At 51.6% G+C, this 18,268-nt stretch overlaps 9 protein-coding genes across 9 annotated transcripts; 5 read left to right on the top strand and 4 right to left on the bottom strand.

Moving 5' to 3' along the window:
- Positions 1–142: 142 nt before the first annotated feature.
- LAT1 (pyruvate dehydrogenase complex dihydrolipoamide acetyltransferase component (E2)) lies at positions 143–1,765 on the bottom strand (the record flags this gene model as incomplete). The annotated part of the gene is made up of 6 exons (XM_036773365.1): positions 143–412; positions 466–628; positions 681–1,357; positions 1,415–1,477; positions 1,537–1,679; positions 1,732–1,765. The coding sequence occupies 6 exons, from the start codon at positions 1,763–1,765 to the stop codon at positions 143–145; spliced, it is 1,350 nt and encodes a 449-aa protein (XP_036634838.1).
- A 144-nt stretch (positions 1,766–1,909) lies between these two features.
- CSL4 (exosome 3'->5 exonuclease subunit ski4 (Csl4)) lies at positions 1,910–2,689 on the top strand (the record flags this gene model as incomplete). The annotated part of the gene is made up of 5 exons (XM_036773364.1): positions 1,910–2,050; positions 2,110–2,352; positions 2,412–2,434; positions 2,485–2,543; positions 2,595–2,689. 5 exons carry the CDS (start codon positions 1,910–1,912, stop codon positions 2,687–2,689), a joined length of 561 nt encoding a protein of 186 aa, XP_036634837.1.
- Positions 2,690–2,877: 188 nt separating this feature from the next.
- NDE1_2 (NADH:ubiquinone oxidoreductase) lies at positions 2,878–5,103 on the top strand (the record flags this gene model as incomplete). The annotated part of the gene is made up of 5 exons (XM_036773363.1): positions 2,878–2,951; positions 3,010–3,052; positions 3,109–3,273; positions 3,323–3,608; positions 3,662–5,103. The coding sequence occupies 5 exons, from the start codon at positions 2,878–2,880 to the stop codon at positions 5,101–5,103; spliced, it is 2,010 nt and encodes a 669-aa protein (XP_036634836.1).
- A 1,239-nt stretch (positions 5,104–6,342) lies between these two features.
- Positions 6,343–7,697, bottom strand: PC9H_003770 (uncharacterized protein; the record flags this gene model as incomplete). The annotated part of the gene is made up of 3 exons (XM_036773362.1): positions 6,343–6,726; positions 6,870–7,633; positions 7,691–7,697. The coding sequence occupies 3 exons, from the start codon at positions 7,695–7,697 to the stop codon at positions 6,343–6,345; spliced, it is 1,155 nt and encodes a 384-aa protein (XP_036634835.1).
- A 132-nt stretch (positions 7,698–7,829) lies between these two features.
- Positions 7,830–9,497, top strand: PC9H_003769 (uncharacterized protein; the record flags this gene model as incomplete). The annotated part of the gene is made up of 3 exons (XM_036773361.1): positions 7,830–8,597; positions 8,653–8,863; positions 8,923–9,497. 3 exons carry the CDS (start codon positions 7,830–7,832, stop codon positions 9,495–9,497), a joined length of 1,554 nt encoding a protein of 517 aa, XP_036634834.1.
- Positions 9,498–9,559: 62 nt separating this feature from the next.
- Positions 9,560–10,516, bottom strand: PC9H_003768 (uncharacterized protein; the record flags this gene model as incomplete). Its single annotated transcript, XM_036773360.1, has 6 exons — positions 9,560–9,848; positions 9,901–10,024; positions 10,076–10,115; positions 10,172–10,189; positions 10,279–10,332; positions 10,391–10,516. The coding sequence occupies 6 exons, from the start codon at positions 10,514–10,516 to the stop codon at positions 9,560–9,562; spliced, it is 651 nt and encodes a 216-aa protein (XP_036634833.1).
- A 224-nt stretch (positions 10,517–10,740) lies between these two features.
- On the top strand, positions 10,741–12,253 carry PC9H_003767 (uncharacterized protein; the record flags this gene model as incomplete). Its single annotated transcript, XM_036773359.1, has 5 exons — positions 10,741–10,876; positions 10,939–11,558; positions 11,609–11,718; positions 11,769–11,826; positions 11,876–12,253. 5 exons carry the CDS (start codon positions 10,741–10,743, stop codon positions 12,251–12,253), a joined length of 1,302 nt encoding a protein of 433 aa, XP_036634832.1.
- A 456-nt stretch (positions 12,254–12,709) lies between these two features.
- On the top strand, positions 12,710–15,374 carry PC9H_003766 (uncharacterized protein; the record flags this gene model as incomplete). Its single annotated transcript, XM_036773358.1, has 13 exons — positions 12,710–12,901; positions 12,957–12,991; positions 13,042–13,131; positions 13,184–13,253; positions 13,311–13,482; positions 13,542–13,600; positions 13,654–13,673; positions 13,724–14,072; positions 14,130–14,417; positions 14,606–14,740; positions 14,797–14,893; positions 14,945–15,197; positions 15,254–15,374. 13 exons carry the CDS (start codon positions 12,710–12,712, stop codon positions 15,372–15,374), a joined length of 1,881 nt encoding a protein of 626 aa, XP_036634831.1.
- A 45-nt stretch (positions 15,375–15,419) lies between these two features.
- Positions 15,420–17,694, bottom strand: PC9H_003765 (uncharacterized protein; the record flags this gene model as incomplete). The annotated part of the gene is made up of 13 exons (XM_036773357.1): positions 15,420–15,591; positions 15,641–15,677; positions 15,739–15,749; positions 15,814–16,082; positions 16,135–16,327; positions 16,382–16,448; positions 16,507–16,733; positions 16,789–16,861; positions 16,912–17,008; positions 17,067–17,164; positions 17,222–17,357; positions 17,413–17,513; positions 17,571–17,694. 13 exons carry the CDS (start codon positions 17,692–17,694, stop codon positions 15,420–15,422), a joined length of 1,605 nt encoding a protein of 534 aa, XP_036634830.1.
- Positions 17,695–18,268: the final 574 nt, after the last annotated feature.

Genomic DNA, 18,268 nt, shown 5'->3' with positions numbered 1-18,268 from the left:
GGAACTTCGAATGGAATTTCCTGAGAGGACCTGACCATGAATTCTAATCGTGAAGACGTGTAATGGATAACGAAAGACAGAAATTAACTCTAACGATAGCAGATATGTAAGGCGATATGAGATTTTAGCTAAGCGCAACTGCTCAGAGCATAAATGTCAGCGGGTTCTCGAGGTAGCCCTTGAACGCCGCCATCCAGCGGGCGGCAACTGCGCCATCAACCGTCCTGTGATCCGAGCTTAGGGTGACCTTCATGATCTGGGCCGTCTTAAATCCACGCTCCTCTTCAGGAGCGGGGACGAGTGTCGCTTGTGTCGAACCGACGGCCAAAATACATGATTGGGGCGGATTGATGATGGCCGTGAAGTGGCTTACGTCGTACATCCCAAGATTCGAGACAGTGAACGTTCCACCCTAGTATACCTTGTTAGACATGGCGGAGGCGTGGACAGATTGGTCAGACTAACCTGGTATTCAGCGGGAGCCAATTTGCCATCCCTAGCCTTCTTCGCAAGAGCTTTGGTCTCCGCAGATATCGAGGCCAAACCCTTGCCACCGACATCACGAACGATGGGAGTAATCAAACCAGTAGGGGTGGCGACGGCAACTGATATGTCAGCCTTCTTATACCTGAACCCGCGAAGTCAGCCCAATGGAATTAGCGTGAGGGCGGGGTACTTACGTTCGAATTACTTCGCCCAACCACGCGGAGTTGGCCTCTGGTACGTCGGCAAGCGCACACGAGACTGCCTTCAAGATGAAGTCGTTGACACTCAGTTTGGCAGACTTGTCCTTGTCACCAAGAGTCTTGTTGAAGACTTCTCTGAGCTTCAGGACCTTGTCCATGTTAATCTCAGACGTGACGTAATAATGCGGCAACTCCTGCTTTGACTGAGTGAGACGTGTGCCAATGGTGCGGCGCATGTTCGATATAGGTGTGTCGACATAATCTGGAGGTAGTTGAGCAGCGGCCGGTTGTGCGGTTGTGGTGGCCGGGGCAGCGGCGGGGGTATAGCTCTCAACATCCTCCCGGATGATGCGACCGTCAGGACCAGTTCCCTTCACCTTGGCCAGAGGAATGCCACGTTCCAGAGCAATTTTCTTGGCTATGGGAGACGCGAAAATGCGGTCACCTGATGGAAGGTCGGATTTCGATGACTCTGCCTTGGGCTCTGGCTTTGACTCTGAAGGTTTGGGTTCTTCAGCTTTCGGCGGTGGCGGCGGGCTGTCATCCTTCGGTGCGGCAGCTTGTGAGGATGCCTTGGAGGCCAACTCCGCAGCGCCCGAGAGGTCGTCGCCTTCTTCAGCGAGGATGGCTATCACTGAACCAACTTGGACATTTTTTGAACCGTCAGGAGCCTGGGTGGTGGTGCGTTTTAACGCCGCTTAGCAAAGTGAGCATGAGAGTCCACATACAATTATCTTGGCCATAATTCCATCATCCTGAGCTTCCACGTCAATGGTAGCCTTGTCCGTTTCCTGCATGACGTATAACGGGGTGGTCAGGACACGGTCTCCGCGCTGGAAAGAGTACGCACAATCTCGAGCAGAACGTCGCCCGTGCTGAAGGATTCACCCTCTTTCTTCTTCCACGACGCTATGCCGCCCTCGGTCATAGTCGGACTCATTGCAGGCATATTGAACTGTGACAGCGCACAGCGCCGAGCGGACACATGGAAGCCTAGAGAAAAAGACTGAGCACGAGAAAACAGAAGCATATACATGAGACCTACGCCTGGAGAAGATACGGACAGCAGCGGAGGCCATTTGGAGAAGATGGAAGCAAAGGGAAGAGAGGGTTGATGTCTACGAAATTTCCGTTGGGGACCAAGTCGACAAAACGCGAGCAGAAACAAGGACAAACAACAACTTCCCACTACACAACTTAGCGCCGCCGCCAATCGTGGTAAGATGGCTGAAGATAGCTTCCACCTTCCTGGCCAGCCAGTAATTCTCCCCAGAGGCCCGGTCCCCCAGCTGGGAGATGGCGTGTATCAAAGGGAAGGCGTGATTCGCGCGAGCCTCGTTGGTATACCGCGACACGAAGCATCCGTTCGTCCCCAGCCTCCATCCATGTCCCAAAAATCAGGCTGGAAACCGTGTCATTGCAGACTCTGACGATTTCTCGTCTCCGACCCCATCCGCCAGCCCCCAATTCGATTGTTCTCGGGTCTGTAACACGGCTTTCCCCGCTACAGGCTTTGTTATCTATATCAGTGGTAGATGGCGTACCACTTCCCCCTGGAGAAGAATTCATCGGTGTTATTCGCACTCAAGATGTTCGAGCAACAGAAAAGGACCGTGTCAAAATAGCCGACTGCTTTCGTGGCGGTGATGTCGTAAAAGGCCTGGTGGTAAAGGAAGATCTGATTTACCCTAGTGTCGTCAGTCTGAATGCCTTCATTCTGCGTAGATCTCGTTAGGTGATGCTCGAAGGTTTGTCCGCCGTAGATGCCGCTTCATCGATGTTGAGCTGGATGTTCTAGCTACTATATAACAACTGCTCGCAATGATCTAGGTGTAACATTTGCGACAAGCGAAGCTGGTATGTGACCCTCTTTGACCTGCGATCTTGGAAGTGGCCTCAACTCAATAGGTGCAACGATGGAACCCGTCTCGTGGCAAGAAATGCGATGTCCCAAGACCGGTAGAATAGAAAAGCGCAAATGTGCCAAACCAGAAGGGCTTTGAGATGTCGTTATTTTTCCGATGCCTGTAATGATAGCGAGACCGTGCTATAAAACATCTGAATATGTCGAAAAATGAACGGCTGCCTCGTGGGACCCGTCCCAAAAAGGAAAGGTTAGGTCACCCTGTTGAAGTGTGGACGTGTGGTCGAAGCATCCAACTTTTGACTCTCTCCTCCTGGTCTCTGCTTCATGACGGCTGTGCTTTCCCCGACGGACCATTTTCGAAGGGACAAAGTCAACTCAATGGACGACAAACAGCTCGAGTGACTACTTTCACGCAAAGTCAGCTTCGAACCCGTTGCTAACCCAATGGTTCTCTAGTTACGCCTCCTCGTCTGTGGACTGGCGGGAGAAGTATAATGAAGTGAGTCACCCCCCTGTGTGCGGTAGATTCAATGATACGACTTTGTCCGGCTCCAGGTCGCGGACATGCTTGCGGAGACCCGTGTTGAACTCGACGAATTCCATGCAGCCAGTAAGGAACTCGAAGCAGAGCTTGAAAACGAGCTGCAACGCACGGAGAAGGCGCACCAGGACCTCAAGATTAAGGTGGCAAAGGCAGAGAACGAGAGAGACGACTGGAAGGTGCGCACAACATGGTCGCTCATCCTCAGCAGCTCAGTTCAGCGCGTAGAGTAAATTCATGACCTTGCAAACGAATTTCAACACGACGACGACATCCCTTCAACGCGAGCTTGACAAACTACGGCAAGAACATCAGCACCTCAAGATTCAACTTCGAGAGCTAGAAATGGGCAACGACGATTTGGAGCGCAACGAACGCGCAGTAACCTCTAGCTTGGCGGATGTGGAGGCCAAGTATTCGAAGGCATTGGAAGAGAAGATTCTATTGGAACATGAACTACTAGATAAGGCTAATGTGGAAGAGGAATTACAGCGGCTTAAGGATGAGCTTCGAGGTGAGTTCTGCGCGTACGCTTACTCTGGATTAATAATTGATCTCGTGTATAAGACGCAAACGTCGAGGTTGCCATACTCAAGGATCAGCTTGAAGTGGCATCCGTTCCTGTCGTCACGCCGCCTACGGAGATTGTACCCACCATTCCATCCAGCACATCTGCCTCTAGTCTGCCATCGAAACCACTATCATGCGGCGACAATCTACCCACGGCAGAGACACCTCGAGCGAAAGTTACACAACGACCCGCTCAGTCTGTGCTATTACAGCGCGCCGGTTTCCCGTCGAGCAAGTCAGAGTTCTCCCCGTCAAGTGGTATTGCGCGCTCAAGCACGCTCCCCGTCTTTGGCTCCCCCTCCGCCAGCCCTCGTACTCCAACCACTCGCCGCTTATCCCCCGTCCGTGTCACCTCCTACGCCTCTACCAACTCTACCACTAGCGCTACTTCCACCGCGACCAGTAGGAGCAAGACCATGCAAATGGCATCTGCTATCCGCGCCAAGATGGAGAACAGCCTACAAAAATCGTTCACTCGGGTACCGCGCCTCCGTAAACCGAGTGTTATGGGTCGCAGCAACGTGTTTGCCGTCCCTTCATTAGACGGACGCTCTTCTGGCAAATCATCCAAGTCCAATAGCATAGACGAGAATGGGGTTTCTACATCAACTGTACACCGAAGCATCGACTCGCGGCGTTCGAACGACAGCGGTAACGAGAAAGGGAAGAATAAGGATTCCACTGGGTGGGTACTCATCATGGAAGACTCTCCTTCGCCTCCGAAAGATAGAAGTCGCGACAGAAGACGAACTTCAAGTCCTTCTGGTCGCGCATATCGCCCCGAAGCCAGCTCAAGCAATAACCCCTCCCCGACTCTCATGAACCGAGGCAATCCACTCACTGTCAGCACTATGAATACGGGTATCAAGAGACCACAATCGCGCTTGTCTGGTGCTAGTCTTAGCACTACCACTAGCACAAGCTCGATCCCCACACCGACATCTCGACCCTCCACCCCCACCTTCTTGCCAGTGCCTATCGGAAGCTTATATTCGCAGTCTACAACACCTGGTTTGGCTGGCCTCAAGCGATCAACAGGGCCAGGACTTAACGGACCTTACTCCAAGCGGTCATCTCTTGGGTCAACGGCAACGCCTCCGGAAACAACGCCACGCGAGAGGCCCTTGACAATGCCAGTCCCTCCACGCTCAAACTCTGGCACACCGTCGTCAATGGCAAGCTCACGCAGTGATAGATCAGATCCTGGTAAGGCTTTGCCGCGCCTTCCTTCCCTACACGCCAACGTGACGATGCGTCAGTCAACAAGGCTTCCCATGACGTCTTCGGGCAACATTCTAGCTCAAAGCCGGATCGGCCGGCCCAGTGGGGGAGGAGGAATTGGTGGGCGGCGTAGTGCAGGAGATTCAGATGGATTGTTGGATTTGAAGAAGGATACACGACCGCGGGCGGGCAGCGCGACTGCGTTGTATGGCAAGTGACTCACTTATTCTTTATCTCTAATATAGTGGTCACGCGCCCACGTATTTGCTTATCCCCTTGCTCTCCCCGCTATCGACGATTGTTATGCAGGATATGGTGTATGCGTATTTATCTTTACTGATGAGTCCAAACCTCCAGTCTCCACAATCCTTGACTCGATGCCCTCTCCTTTCCTGCCTTCGGTGGCAATCTTGACCTGATGTAGATACCTCTATATTATGTAGCCATGTTACTGTACTTCTTAGATGACGGATGTAATGAACTATGATACAAACTCTCCCATACTCATAGACACGTTCGGATGTGTGGTACCTTGGTGAAGATGAGCTGAGCCTGCCGCTGTTATAAGCCAAGCCCTCCCCCGAGCAATTTGCCACAGCTAGCACCAGGAGCATCCCGGCCCATTGTCTTTGCCACCTCCGTTCGTGTAAATGTGGAAGTGGCCATTCAGATCACCTTTATCTCTTTGTCTATATATAACAAGTCCACAAACCATTTGGCCACCAAGGGTGCGCTGATATAAATACCAACTTGGTTCCTTTCCCTCTACAACCCCCCATCTACACTACCTCATTGCATTTACCGATTTATCTACTCTAAGCCATGTCATCCAACTCAAACGCGTCGACTTCTGGCCTTTGCCACCTCCCGCCCCACCTCCGCCTTCGAGACCGCATCGGTGACATAGTCGTCGTTGAAGGGACCCCGCGGCGAAGCGGGATTATCACCTGGATTTTTCAGCAAGATGGGGAGACGAAGTCGCACATCATGCTCAAAGACAACGGCAGGATTATTGGCGCCACACTCCTGGGTGGGCCAGCGAACGGTACTTGGCACGAATGGAACCCCAGTAATTACACTTCCCCGACGTTCTTGGTGTAAACGTGAAGCTTGGTCGTGAGTATTTTCAACCGAAGTGAGAGCCGTCAATGACTCTTGCTTATCGATAATGATGATTACAGAACGCTAAACAAGAAACGGACAGCGGACACAACGGAGCACGTATCAATTTCAGGTTACTAAGATATATATATATTACAAAACTGTTGCACCTGATCATATAAATTGCCTTCTACCGGAGCAAGGCATGATATCAACAGTACTGGTGTTGAACCAGGAGGTAACTCCTAAGCGTCCCTAAAGCCCACACGTTACCTCATCAATTTTCCAAACGAGGCGCAAGGGGTTGCAAAGAGACGTATCCGTGGTAGATGTGTGTTGAGGACGTTACGACACAGTCAATCTGCCGTTCTGACGTCCCAACCCATCAATACCTCAACCTCCTCCGAGTCATCAAACCACCGATGGAGGGCGAAAGCGACGTGCAGGACCTTTTCTTCTAGCAGCGGCCCAAGCCCCAGCTTAAAATTGGCCACCTCTCTCGCTTTGTCGTCTGTCCAATCGGACGTTGCATGAATTTCTGCACCATCTTCGATGGTAATTGTGACCTTCAGGTCAATGCGCTCCAACGCGGCACGTCTACGGAGTTGTTGAAGGACTTGCGACAAACCCTCGTGATCTGCCGTCTGAGGATACCGTACTTCGGACCCAAACAAGAATTTCTGGACATCGATCGTGAGGTGACGGAGGTGATCGGGAAATGGAAGGCGGTTGATGCACCCCTGAATCCAGCTGGTGAACCGATGATATGAGGAAGAGCCAGATAATCTGATCACTAAGTCGGACGGGCGGATATTCTTTCCAAAGTCGGGAATGGCATGACGAGCTGTGGCTAGATTCGCTACTTCAGCAAGGGATCATTTACTTGATAATAGTACGTGCCATATAATGTGAGATCGCGTAATCCACTCGGGACCCATGACGGTAGGACCCAAACTTCGCCAACTTCGACTCGAATGCTTAAAGATTCGAGGTTGGGACATTCGATGATCGGAGTATATTTGGGGGGAAACTTCATGCTGCGTAGCGCACCCATCCGGATAGGCAACGGTGCGATAAATTCAGAGCTTGGCTGGGAGTATAGGAAGGAGACGCCGTCGAACGACAGTTGTTCAAGAGTATTAGAGCATAACACGAGCATGCGATAGAGGCTAGAGACATTTGCAAAGGTCCATGCACGGAAGGTGAGGTCCTTGAGACAAGGAGCAGCGAGTAGAGACGCCGTAACCGAGAAAGGGGACGGCGGGCCATCCGTCAAGCCTCGTGCAATGCCATTCGCTAGGCACAAAGTGCGCAGATTCTTGAATGGTACAAAGGATTCTGAATTCCAGTCGGAGGCAAGGCAGTTTCTGTTATCCCAAGAGATAGACAAGTCGCGGATATGTTCGCTGAGGTGGCTAGCCGTGTGACAGAGAAAGGACAACCGAGGAGCCAGGTTCTTGTTCCCAATGATGATGCGATCGAAGATGTGAACGCGGCAGATATCGTCCCAACCACGGCATACGAGGGAGCAGGCTGCCAGTGTCTTATGCCGATCATGGTCGCTACTGACGAAGGTGATAATAATATGGATCAGCTCTACGGGGAGCTTTGCAACCATGGTGTCCTCGAGATGGGAGGGGTATGAAACTAGACTTGGGTTTTTATTATTAGGAGAAAATGATATACTGCGAGTAACATACGTACCAATCATCTGGATTTCGCGGTCAGAGTGGCCACCGGGACATTGGAAGTCACGTAGTCTATTCTAGTCTATTATTTGTTTTTATTTGCTCGGCATAATGATGATTGCTCGGACTCGGACTGTGTCTTGACTCTATAAAGTATGGCAGATAATCTACCCACTCCAGAACGCTCCCTCAACGGTCAGGCAGTCTTAGAAGAGGACGAGTACACGGCTGCGCTGTCTCACATCATTGCAAGGGACTTCTTTCCCTCTCTCGTTCATCTAGACGCCGCCCACCAATACCTCGATGCCTTGAAGACCGAAGACTCGAGTCTCATCAACCAATCTGTGCGCCGCCTCGAGCAACTCTCTAGCACACCAGCGCTCCCACGAAATGCCGCGACGCCGTCACAGACACCCTACGGACTCGGCGGCGAAACACCCTTGCGCACTCCCCGCACACTCGGCGACGAGCCACCGTCGAAACGCGCGCGCTATGACCTTGATATAAGTTTAGACACGTTCCAGGCACGGTATACGTCTGAAGATAACTCGAGCTTCACGAAGATTTTGGACGACGAGAATCAGAAACGGAGGGATAGATGGGCGTGGGCTTGGGAGGCGCAGCAGAGGGTGGAAGGGCAGAAGGCGAAGGCGATTGAGGGGAGGGAGAGGATGCTGATAGAAGGGCCGAGTGCTACGGGTGTGAGGGAACGGTTTATGATCGATGCACCGAAGCCGGCTGGGTTAATTACTGAAGGGGAGACAGAGGACGGGGAATCGAGTGAGGAACGCAACGAGGAATCAGAGAAGGAGAAGGGCAAGGGTAAAGAGTTGGTACTGCAGTCGGAGGATGACCAGCCCGTAGATGTAATGGCACCCAAGAAGGACACTCGTCCTGCTGGTGTCGATGGGTGGAGATTCAAGGTGCGTCTCTACATATATCTTATCTATAATATAGGTAACACGGAGACATTATTAGGCCCGGAATTCGCTGATGTTTCCTCCCGATGCTAACGAGTCACCATATCATCCATCCACGAGTGCTATCGCGACGCCGAATCCCAAGGTAGTCCTGCACAGCAACACACGGTTACCTGAGCAAGAGGAATCCACAAACTTCTCTCGAAGTTCATCAGCGCCGCCCAGTCCAACAAGAAGTCGCATAGACGCTGCGATATCCGGTACACCATGTACGTATACGGCGGATGCATCGTTTCTACGGACTCTGATATTGATTCTTTGTATGTAGATCGACCCCGTTCGCCTCCTGGTACCTTCTCACTGGTACCAGACCTCCCTTCGCCTACACCTTCAGAAATTGGGCCGAAAGCTGTTAAACAGCTAATGACCTGGGGTACACTGATGGGTACACCGCGAGTCATCTCATCTGGAGACGACATACCTACTCCAAGTACACCCTTCCGGATAGCCGCTCCATCTTCTCGCGAATCCCTCTCTCATCGCCTTTCCAACGATGCATCACGGCGCCTACGAGCTAAGGCTGATCTGATAAATGGTGGTCGAACGCCTAGTCATCCTTCAGGGAAGAAGCCCATGTCGGCGTTGGGAGCGACTGTTAGGAAGGGAGTAATGCCTCCTCCTTCATGGACGCCTCAACGGAATGTTGCAGCGACTCCTGGCTCACTCACCCCCGCTGCCAAACGGCTTCTCGACAGGACAACAATGGGCACCGCTGCCACTAGACGTGCTGAAGCTATGGCTCGTTCGGCTGGCTGGGAAGACAGGCGGCCCGAAAAAGAGAAAGAACTTGATAAAGTCAGATGGACACCCACTCCTAGTCCCGTTACAAGGAGAGTTTTGTAGATGAAGCGGGAATACAGTTGCATTATACATCGTTTGTGACGTACGGAATAAACTATGTGGTGCTATGAGGTGGAGGTTTTACGCCGCTTTGCAGCAGGCGCGTCTTCGTCGTTCTCCGTGACCTTGCCGTTCGATTCGCTAGTTGAATCGGGTGCGGGGGTTGTAGATGGCGGCTCAGCGGCCTTCGCCGGTGCGGGCTTTGCCTTTTTCTTCACGATGACACCCTTCAAGTTTCGCTTCGCGTCCTTCTTGACTGCGGGCGCAACGATGGGCTTGGGAGGTGGTGTGGGTTTGGAGGTAGAAGCGGATGCCGGAGGCTGGTTGATTGCAGTCGCGCGTGCCGCTACAGCTCTACAATATGCCGAGTTAGGATCACCCGGTGGGATGGCAATAGGTCTCTTACTCCTTGAAATTGCGGACCTCTTCTCCATCTTGCTCCTTCCGTTCGCGTTCCTCTGCTTCCTGACGTTCCCTTATCGAGTCGAGAAACAGGACCTCGTCTTCCTCCAAGGCTCGGTATTGGTTAGCTTTCGTATGCCATCAGCAGAAGCCCAGGGATGCATGCGCAGTTCTCATACCGAGCTTGGTCTTTTCCTCCCATTCTTCTTGTTTCGCAATCTATGGGAAGTCAATCGTCAGTGTACACTCTCGCTTGCGAAAGCGCAGTCACGTACCTTATTTGCAGCAAGTTTCTATTGTGCCGACGGATTATAATGTCCGGATCCATAGATTGGAGTTAATATCCCTGCTGCGTGCGTGGTCAAGTGTGGATGTAGCTCACTTCTGCGAGACTGCGGCCGTCGTATGAATCTTCAACCGGTGCTGGGGGTGGCACCTGCCCCAGTCTGAGGGAGCGATTAGTGTCGCGTCAAGAGCACAGCCAAGTGCCAGACATGCCTGGCGTAGGCAGCCTTCCACTGTTCATCCCTGCGGGCCCTTGCCGTTTCTACGTCGTCTTGGGATACAAACCGAGAGCCCACGGCTCCAGATGAAAGCGAGGGGACCATTGACTCTTCCATGATCGTAAGCTGTAAAGGTATTTGACAAGCGCCTCACTGGAGTTCAATCAATACAAGGCGTGTGACACGACTACGTAATCGCTAAGTAGGGCTATGCACTGACTTAGCGGGCATAAGGAACAGAAAATAAATAAGAAAGAAAGATGTGGAGGATGTAACTCCGCCTGCCCCCTTACCACTGCCAGCCCTTGCCTTACCTCTCCTCCAGAGGCTCTGTTGGCTGGATGAACCCTCCCTCCTCGTCCCGCACAAGAGCACCGTCCGCACCGTCAACAGCGAGCTTGAACAAATCGGCCAGTGTTCGAAGCAATGGCTTGAGACCCGCGGCGCCTCCAATATCCACTGTCATCACTTCTCCTCGTGCGTGTCGTGTGACGGAGAATACTGCTTTCAACACTTACCATATCTTCTTTCCACAACAGCATGGGCCAGGGACGAGCCTCCGTCGCCGAAGGAGCGCACATCCTTGAGCGATAGCCAGCAAGCTACAGAATCGCGGCCATCCGATGTGGCATCCCTGCAGTCATCATCATACCCAGGCTCGTACAATACTGCTTCGCGGTGGTGGGCATTTACGCTGCCCCGTCCGAGGGAGATGACCCAGAACGATCTACTCAACCCCGCTGCGAGACTGGAGAGGAAAAGTATCATGGACAGATCGATATCGTGGCTCCCTACGTCAGCCGCTATACGAGAGGCCGCTTCGTCATCACTGCGGAAGGATAGGGATAAAGAAAGGAACAAGGAAAGAGATGCCGAACCGGAATCAGCGCATGATCCATACACTCCGGTGCAGAAGTGGAACCCAACCATCACCTTACCTCCAACCCCAACGGCTCCGTTCACCGCACACCACAGCAAAACGCCTGGATGGGACTCTCCATGGAACGAAAGATCACCAGCCGGACCTTCCGGTATTGACCACACGTACGGCTTGGGCGCGAGCAAGGAGGCGGACGACAAAAATAAATACCTCACTCCGTGGCAAAGGAGAAAGAAACAGATCCGTCGGTTTATCCTGAATAACGTCTATGTCCCCTTGGTAAGAGCCTTAGTCCCCACCTTTCGGCTGACACTTACCCTTCTTGATAGTTGTTTCGTTTCATCAATATCTCACTGACCGCAGCGGCACTTGGCGTGGCGTTGCACATACGTCGCGTGGAACAGCGCTGGCATGTCATGGGTGCTGTGGGTAGTTCCCCGTAAGTTGATTAACACATATTCGGAACCTCCCATTCTCACCCTACCCCAGGACACTGGTGATTATATTCGCGCCCTTGACACTTGTACATGTCATGATTGCTATATATGTAAGCTAGCAGCCCCCCTCATGTGGTTGCGTACTAAAGGTCCGCATAGCTGGAATATTTCGGGCGACCTCTGGGACTGTGGCGTACTTCTGGCAAATTGGCCCACACGTTGTTTGAGGTTACTTTCATATGTGCTTGGTCGGCAGCACTTTCGCTGGCATTCGACAATTTCTTCACGTCACTAATTCCGTGTGCATCTTCCTCCGAGATCTCCTGGTACAGTCAACTACCACGACCAGCCCCGCCCGACCCCCTGGACGACGTCGTTGCCAATGGTGTGGCGAAACAGATATGCCGCGACCAATTATCCCTGATATGTCTTGTCGGCGTCGGACTGATCATGTATTGCACCAATCTCATCATCAGCTTGTTCCGGATATTTGAGAAAGTCAAGTATCATCCCTCCCCGCCCTCTCACACTGTATAGACGCACCACTCCGACTTCTATAAACGCTTCCATCTCGCTGCGACGCCCTTACCCTTTCTCCGCTTTCACATTCAATCTGCACTCGCTATCATTATTCGCCTCGAAAATGCATTCCAGACCTACGTCTTGGATGGCCCCCGCCGTCCAACTCATACCAGGGACATTGTTCTTACGTAGTTCATAATATCCTCTTCTCAGCATACGTTATCGACTGTATTGCTATGTACTTATACTGTAACGCAACGATAGTAGCCAGAGCCTCGCGTATCACGTCTCGGACTTAGATACGACTCACCCACACTCCTTCAATTTTATCGGATTTCTCGTTCAAGTTGTGACTTTGACGTGCTCCGGTCACGCGATAGCATCATTCCTTTGCATGTCGCATTTAGACTCTTCACCTTGCGCGGCCCACTGCCTTCCTTTAACCTCAAAGTTCAGCCACCATCATGTCGTATGAGTGCTGATCCCGCCAGCAACGAAGACCGCTCTGTGAATATTGAAATGACAATGTCGGACTCCGTTAGCGGCCAACCTAGCGACGGGGCCAAATCCTTATCCACTCTGAAGAAGCAGGACTACCTTCTGGGAATCGGCTTATTGCTGGTGGTCGTGTTCTTATGGACGTCGTCGAACTTCATTACCCAGGTCCGTGCTTATCGTTCCGTACCACGACCATGATAGATAGCTAATATCTGCGTAGGACCTCCTTGAGACGGGATACGAAAAGCCATTCATGTATGTTCTGTTTAGTCATCGGGATAGAAAGACTGACCTTATATGACTAGAATAACGTATCTAAACACGAGTGCATTCGTGGTCTATCTCCTCCCATTTCTCTATCGACAGTTTCGTGAATCCCGAAGTTACGGCAAAGCGTGCGTCTTTTTGAGTGGATAAGGCTTCGGAAGTGCTAACAGCACCTCGCAGTCGGACCACAGATGGATACCAATCCCTTGCCGTCGACGCTACCCAAGGGGACAGCGAAGCTGGAATTCAAGTACGCGAACTTTCCAAACTTTATCGCGCGCCGTCCTGACTCCCTTCTGATGAACAGCAACCTGCACCAACGCTGAACAACGAAGATGGTCTGCCACCCCTGACCATACGGGAAACTATTAAACTGGCCTCTATATTCTGTATATTCTGGTTCATCGCAAACTGGTCGGTAAACGCGGCTTTGGAATACACGAGCGTCGCCAGCGCCACCATATTGTCGAGCATGAGCGGTGGGTGAACAAATGACTGAAGGAGGAACATGAGTCTCATACACTTGCATGTACGATAGGCTTCTTCACATTAGCAATCGGGCGAATATTTCGTGTAGAAACATTCACGATGGCCAAGGTGTGTTCTTGTTGGCAGTTCCCAGCCCAACCTCCCCGCTGAAAATATTCTAGATCGCTGCTATTGTGATGAGGTAGCTTCACTATCCCTTCTTTCGAATGAAGCGCTCTAAATACCATCTAGTTTCATCGGCGTCGTTTTCGTGTCTATATCTGATACATCGGAAACACGAACAGAGAACCTCGTCCCCCGCGCAATGATTAATACATCCCCTTCACTAACGTCTCCCTCACGACCGCTGCTAGGGGATTCTCTCGCTCTCCTCTCAGCAGTATTCTATGCGCTCTACGTCATCCTTCTCAAGGTTCGCATCAAGTCTGAATCCCGCATCGATATGCAATTGTTCTTTGGATTCGTTGGCCTCTTCAACATCATAGGCTGCTGGCCCATTGCTGTCATCCTACACTATACTGGTCTCGAGCCTTTCTCTCTGCCACATGGTAGGAAAGCGATAATGGCCATCTTGATGAACGTGAGTCATTCATATTCCTCCATCCGAGTACGCCGAAACCTAGTCTGTGTGTCTCAGATGTTTATCACTTGGTCGAGCGACTACATCTACGTGCTAGCAATGCTCAAGACTACCCCGCTTGTTGTCACAGTTGGCCTTAGTCTGACGATTCCTCTCGCTGTGGTCGGAGACTTCTTCCTGGCCAAGCCGACCAAGGGCCAGGTTATCGTTGGCGCCATTCTTGTTGTGATTGGGTTTATTACAATTGGGGTAGATGGTCCGGGGCATGAGGGCTCTGAGGAAGAACACGTCGCGGCGGGTGCCAGTAGCCACCCGAGACGTTCGCAATCAGTGGCTCCTGAGGAAGTTGAGCTCCTTCCGGATGGTCCAACGAGAAATTAACGACATAGATATATTTATTTTACTTCTTGTTGTCATTGACATACACTACAATTATGGGCGCTAAATTGATAGTACTTCTTCTAAATTTTGACCGGATGGTGTGTCGAATAACTTGAAGACGACGGCGAGCTCGCTCACCCAGCCCTTGATAGCCAAAGGATAGAAGAAAACGCTTGGGTGGTCACTCACCATCAGCCAAAATCGATGTTAGCAAACGTCGCTTCGTTGCTGACGGTCCTACGGAGCAGGTGCTCGTAGGGAGTTTGGCAGCGGAAAATGATACAACGGTAGAGCCACACCCTTTTCAGTCTCGCGAAACCCTAGCTAACTAGACACCCCTCAGGCGAGCGAAATCCTTCAATTGGGGGACGCGACGGACAAACCACCATCGTTCACGAAGCGTGAAAAGCAGCAGCTGAAGCACGAAGCATTCTTACAGCGTACGTCGTCCTTTCTGCCCCTTCGACAGGCTTGTTCTGATTTTGGTACAGGCTTGGAGTCGGCGCAGACCCCTTATTCGAAGTCGCACAACCGTAGAATGAAGCGGAAAGCTAAGGAACAAGTTGCGGGGGGGCTGTCGTCGATGCATGAAGCGATCTCAATCATGGCGGAAGAGGCCGGCCTACCTCAGGACGATCTGAAGGCAGATTCGTTATCAACAGTCCAGCCTGCGCGAGCGAAATCGGGACAGATTGGACAGGGAAAGAGCGTCCCCTTGTCAAACGCGCAACGCAAACGTGCTTTGTGAGTGTCGAGAACGCCTGCCTGCGGAGGTGTATTACTGACATAGACCTTTTCAGAGAACTTGAGAAACTTAGGCAGCCTCTCATTCTCTCAACTCCACAATTCGCAGCCAGTCCATTCCAGACCATACGACAGCACGCCACGAATTCGTTACTAAAACATCAGGTCCCCAGCTAGCTCCAGTGTTGTATGTAAGCCATTGTACTATCTATAAGTCCGTGGTCATTCCTCCATCAAAGAGACCTGAAGAGGCATCTGAGTCCCTTCGCTCATCTTGCCTCTGACCATAGGGACCATGATTCCTGCGGGGAGCCTCATAATTTCCACTCCTTTGGGCAGAACGAATTTGAAATTCTCCACTGCCTCGACTAAGAGTGCTTGCAACTCGATGACGCTGGCTCGGACGTCAATGAGGATAGACAAGACGAAGAACAGTGACTCACGCAAATCGCCAACCGATACATGCTTGGACTCCGCCAGCTACAAAGGGTACGTGGGTCAGACGAGAATATAGAGTCATCAACGTCCAGTAAAAACTCACAAAACGTCATCCTAAACGTTGCATTGCTCAGACATCAGACATACATGAACGGCGTCAATCAGATCAAAGACTTACAGATTTGCGTACACTCCAACGGACGTTTGCTTCTCTTTTGACGTATCAAGGAATCTGCGCGGGTTCCATTCATCGGCATCGCTTCCCCAGACCGACGGCAGGCGATTATATGCGCAGATGGACACGATAAAATCTTGACCCTTTTGGATGGGGAGCTCTGTCAGGGTTTCTCCATCTTTGGTGACGATAGGCAATGCCAGTGGAAGAACGTCATCTCTTTCTGCAGTGCGTACTAGTGCAGGGACGATGGGGTAGAGGCGCAAGACTTCCTGCAGGCGGTAATATGAGTTCCGACTTGGCGGGTGCTAGTTGTGTACCTACCTTCATACAAGCAATGGTAAATGTCAAAGAGTCTAGGTGCAACATGGTGAACTCTGTGCCTCTGGGTAGTTTGGCCCGAAGCTCTCGGATTTCTTCTCGCATCATCTTCTGGTCTTCTGGATGCTTGGAAAGCTCATACAAAAGCCAAGCAAGTGTTAATGCAGTAGTCTCGTACCCCGCTAATATGATGGTCCTAGAGAACGACTCAGATCCTTGCTAAACCAAGATATACCCAAGTAGGACCTACGCCATTTGGGATAAGATCTCATCTTCGTCAAGTTGGCCTTTAGGGTCTTCGGACACGTTGGCTCGGACTACGTCGTAAATGAGGAGGCGAAGGGAGGCGAAGGACTCCAAGAAAAACCTGCTCACCTAGCACGCTCATGACGTCCCGACTGGTTCCATCTCCCATGGAAACGGATGCTCTCTGCTCAATCAACCCCTTGGAAACGCTCTTTGCCAACTTTCTGAAGGCGCGGAACCGGATGTACTCCTTTGTTGGGATGTACTCTACGTATTGGAGGATCGATGTAGGTATGTACTGCCACAATCCTTTAAAGAGAAGGTCCACCCCCGATGGGTAGAGTAACGTATCAGAACTACGAGCGCAGTTTAGATTTATACAGGACAGGACGGAAGTGGGACAGGACATACAAGAGATTTTCCATCGACTTGGACAGGGGGTTCTGGGCACTATCAATCGCGCCAAATCGATAGTCGAACGCCGCTGTGGTCCGTTGTAAGAACGCATGCTGAGCACTCCTCTGCGAGACTCACCTTCTCCGATGGCGTCGAGCGTACTTCGAGCAAGCCAGCGGGATACGTTGAAAGTATGCTCACCGGCTTGGATGAGGTCCTTCCATTTCTGGGTCATCTGCGCCAATGCCGATGGTAAACCTAACGCCCAGGTATACTGTGGGTGAAATGCGCACCCGAGAAGCAGTACTTTGGAAGAGCGGGAGGAAGGCTCGCAATTGCTGGGCTGTGAATGCTGGGTTCATTACTTTCCTATGGCGTTGGTGCGTATCACCTGTTGCCACTCAGAACCACGCCGCGGAGATGTCAAGGAATACTTCCAGGATCGTACCTGATGCCCACATGATACCCCTTCCAAGAATGTTGCGAGTAGCCTGGGCGGCGTCAGCACGCTTGGGATAATGATACCCCTTGGTATGGAAGATATGCTGGAGTGCACGAGGGTCGCAGGTGAAGACAACCCTTTTCTGTAGAGATCATCAATTCAGTCAGGCTGTGCGCTGAGCGAACTCGAGAACATACCCCCCAAGTACCCCTTGTATTGAAGGTGGCCCCGTACTCGCGTACCCACGGAAAATCGAGATCGCCGACCTCACTCTGGTTACGGATTTCTACTTCATTTCCTATAGACCGCGAGCATTAATCAGTCAGAAGAATGGATGGGGCATGATATATCTTACCCAGCAGCCATGAGGGCGAAGGCGGTCCTCTCAACTTTCTAACGTAATCTCGGCTACGCCGAGCGAAGGAACTAACAACCACAAGGAACAGAGCCGCGACAAAGACGTACAAAATGATGCCCATGGTTGTTGATGGTGACACCTTGTTACAGAAGAGAATTTATACGCAGGGCTCGAACAGATGGGAAAGTTCTGCAATGTGCTCTGCGAGTGTTCGGAGGACGGCCAAAACGCATGGGCCGGTAACATCATATAAATTAGTCACTCGGGGGATCTGCAGTATGGCAGAAGCTCACAAGTACCCCACCAACAACGGTGCTGTGTAGGCCACCCAATCCTGATACGTCAAACTCCATGCCATAGACGAATACTCCGCCGGTATGCTTCTTAGATTGCCTTTATCGATAATATGACCGCCGCCCGTGTGAGCCACCCAGAGTCAAGAAGCGGCAAAGTCAGTCTGAAGGGACGACATGTGCATGCGCAAGGTGGCCACCCTCGGCCTTAAGTGGTACATGTACGGACTCAGGGTTGCCTTCTTGGAAGTAAATATCCAAATAGGCAATAGGCGCTAAATCGCCACCAGCACCTTAACTGTTCGTACCAGCTTATGAGAAAAGGCGTGGAGACGCAATACTTCCTATCCGTAGAGTGATACCAAATCGATCTTTACCTTCATGCAGGCGTTGCTGAATGCC

Source organism: Pleurotus ostreatus (genome assembly GCF_014466165.1).
Source record: "Pleurotus ostreatus strain PC9 chromosome Unknown scaffold_2, whole genome shotgun sequence".
Lineage (NCBI taxonomy): Eukaryota > Fungi > Basidiomycota > Agaricomycetes > Agaricales > Pleurotaceae > Pleurotus > Pleurotus ostreatus.
This window is presented reverse-complemented; position numbering and strand designations above follow the sequence as displayed.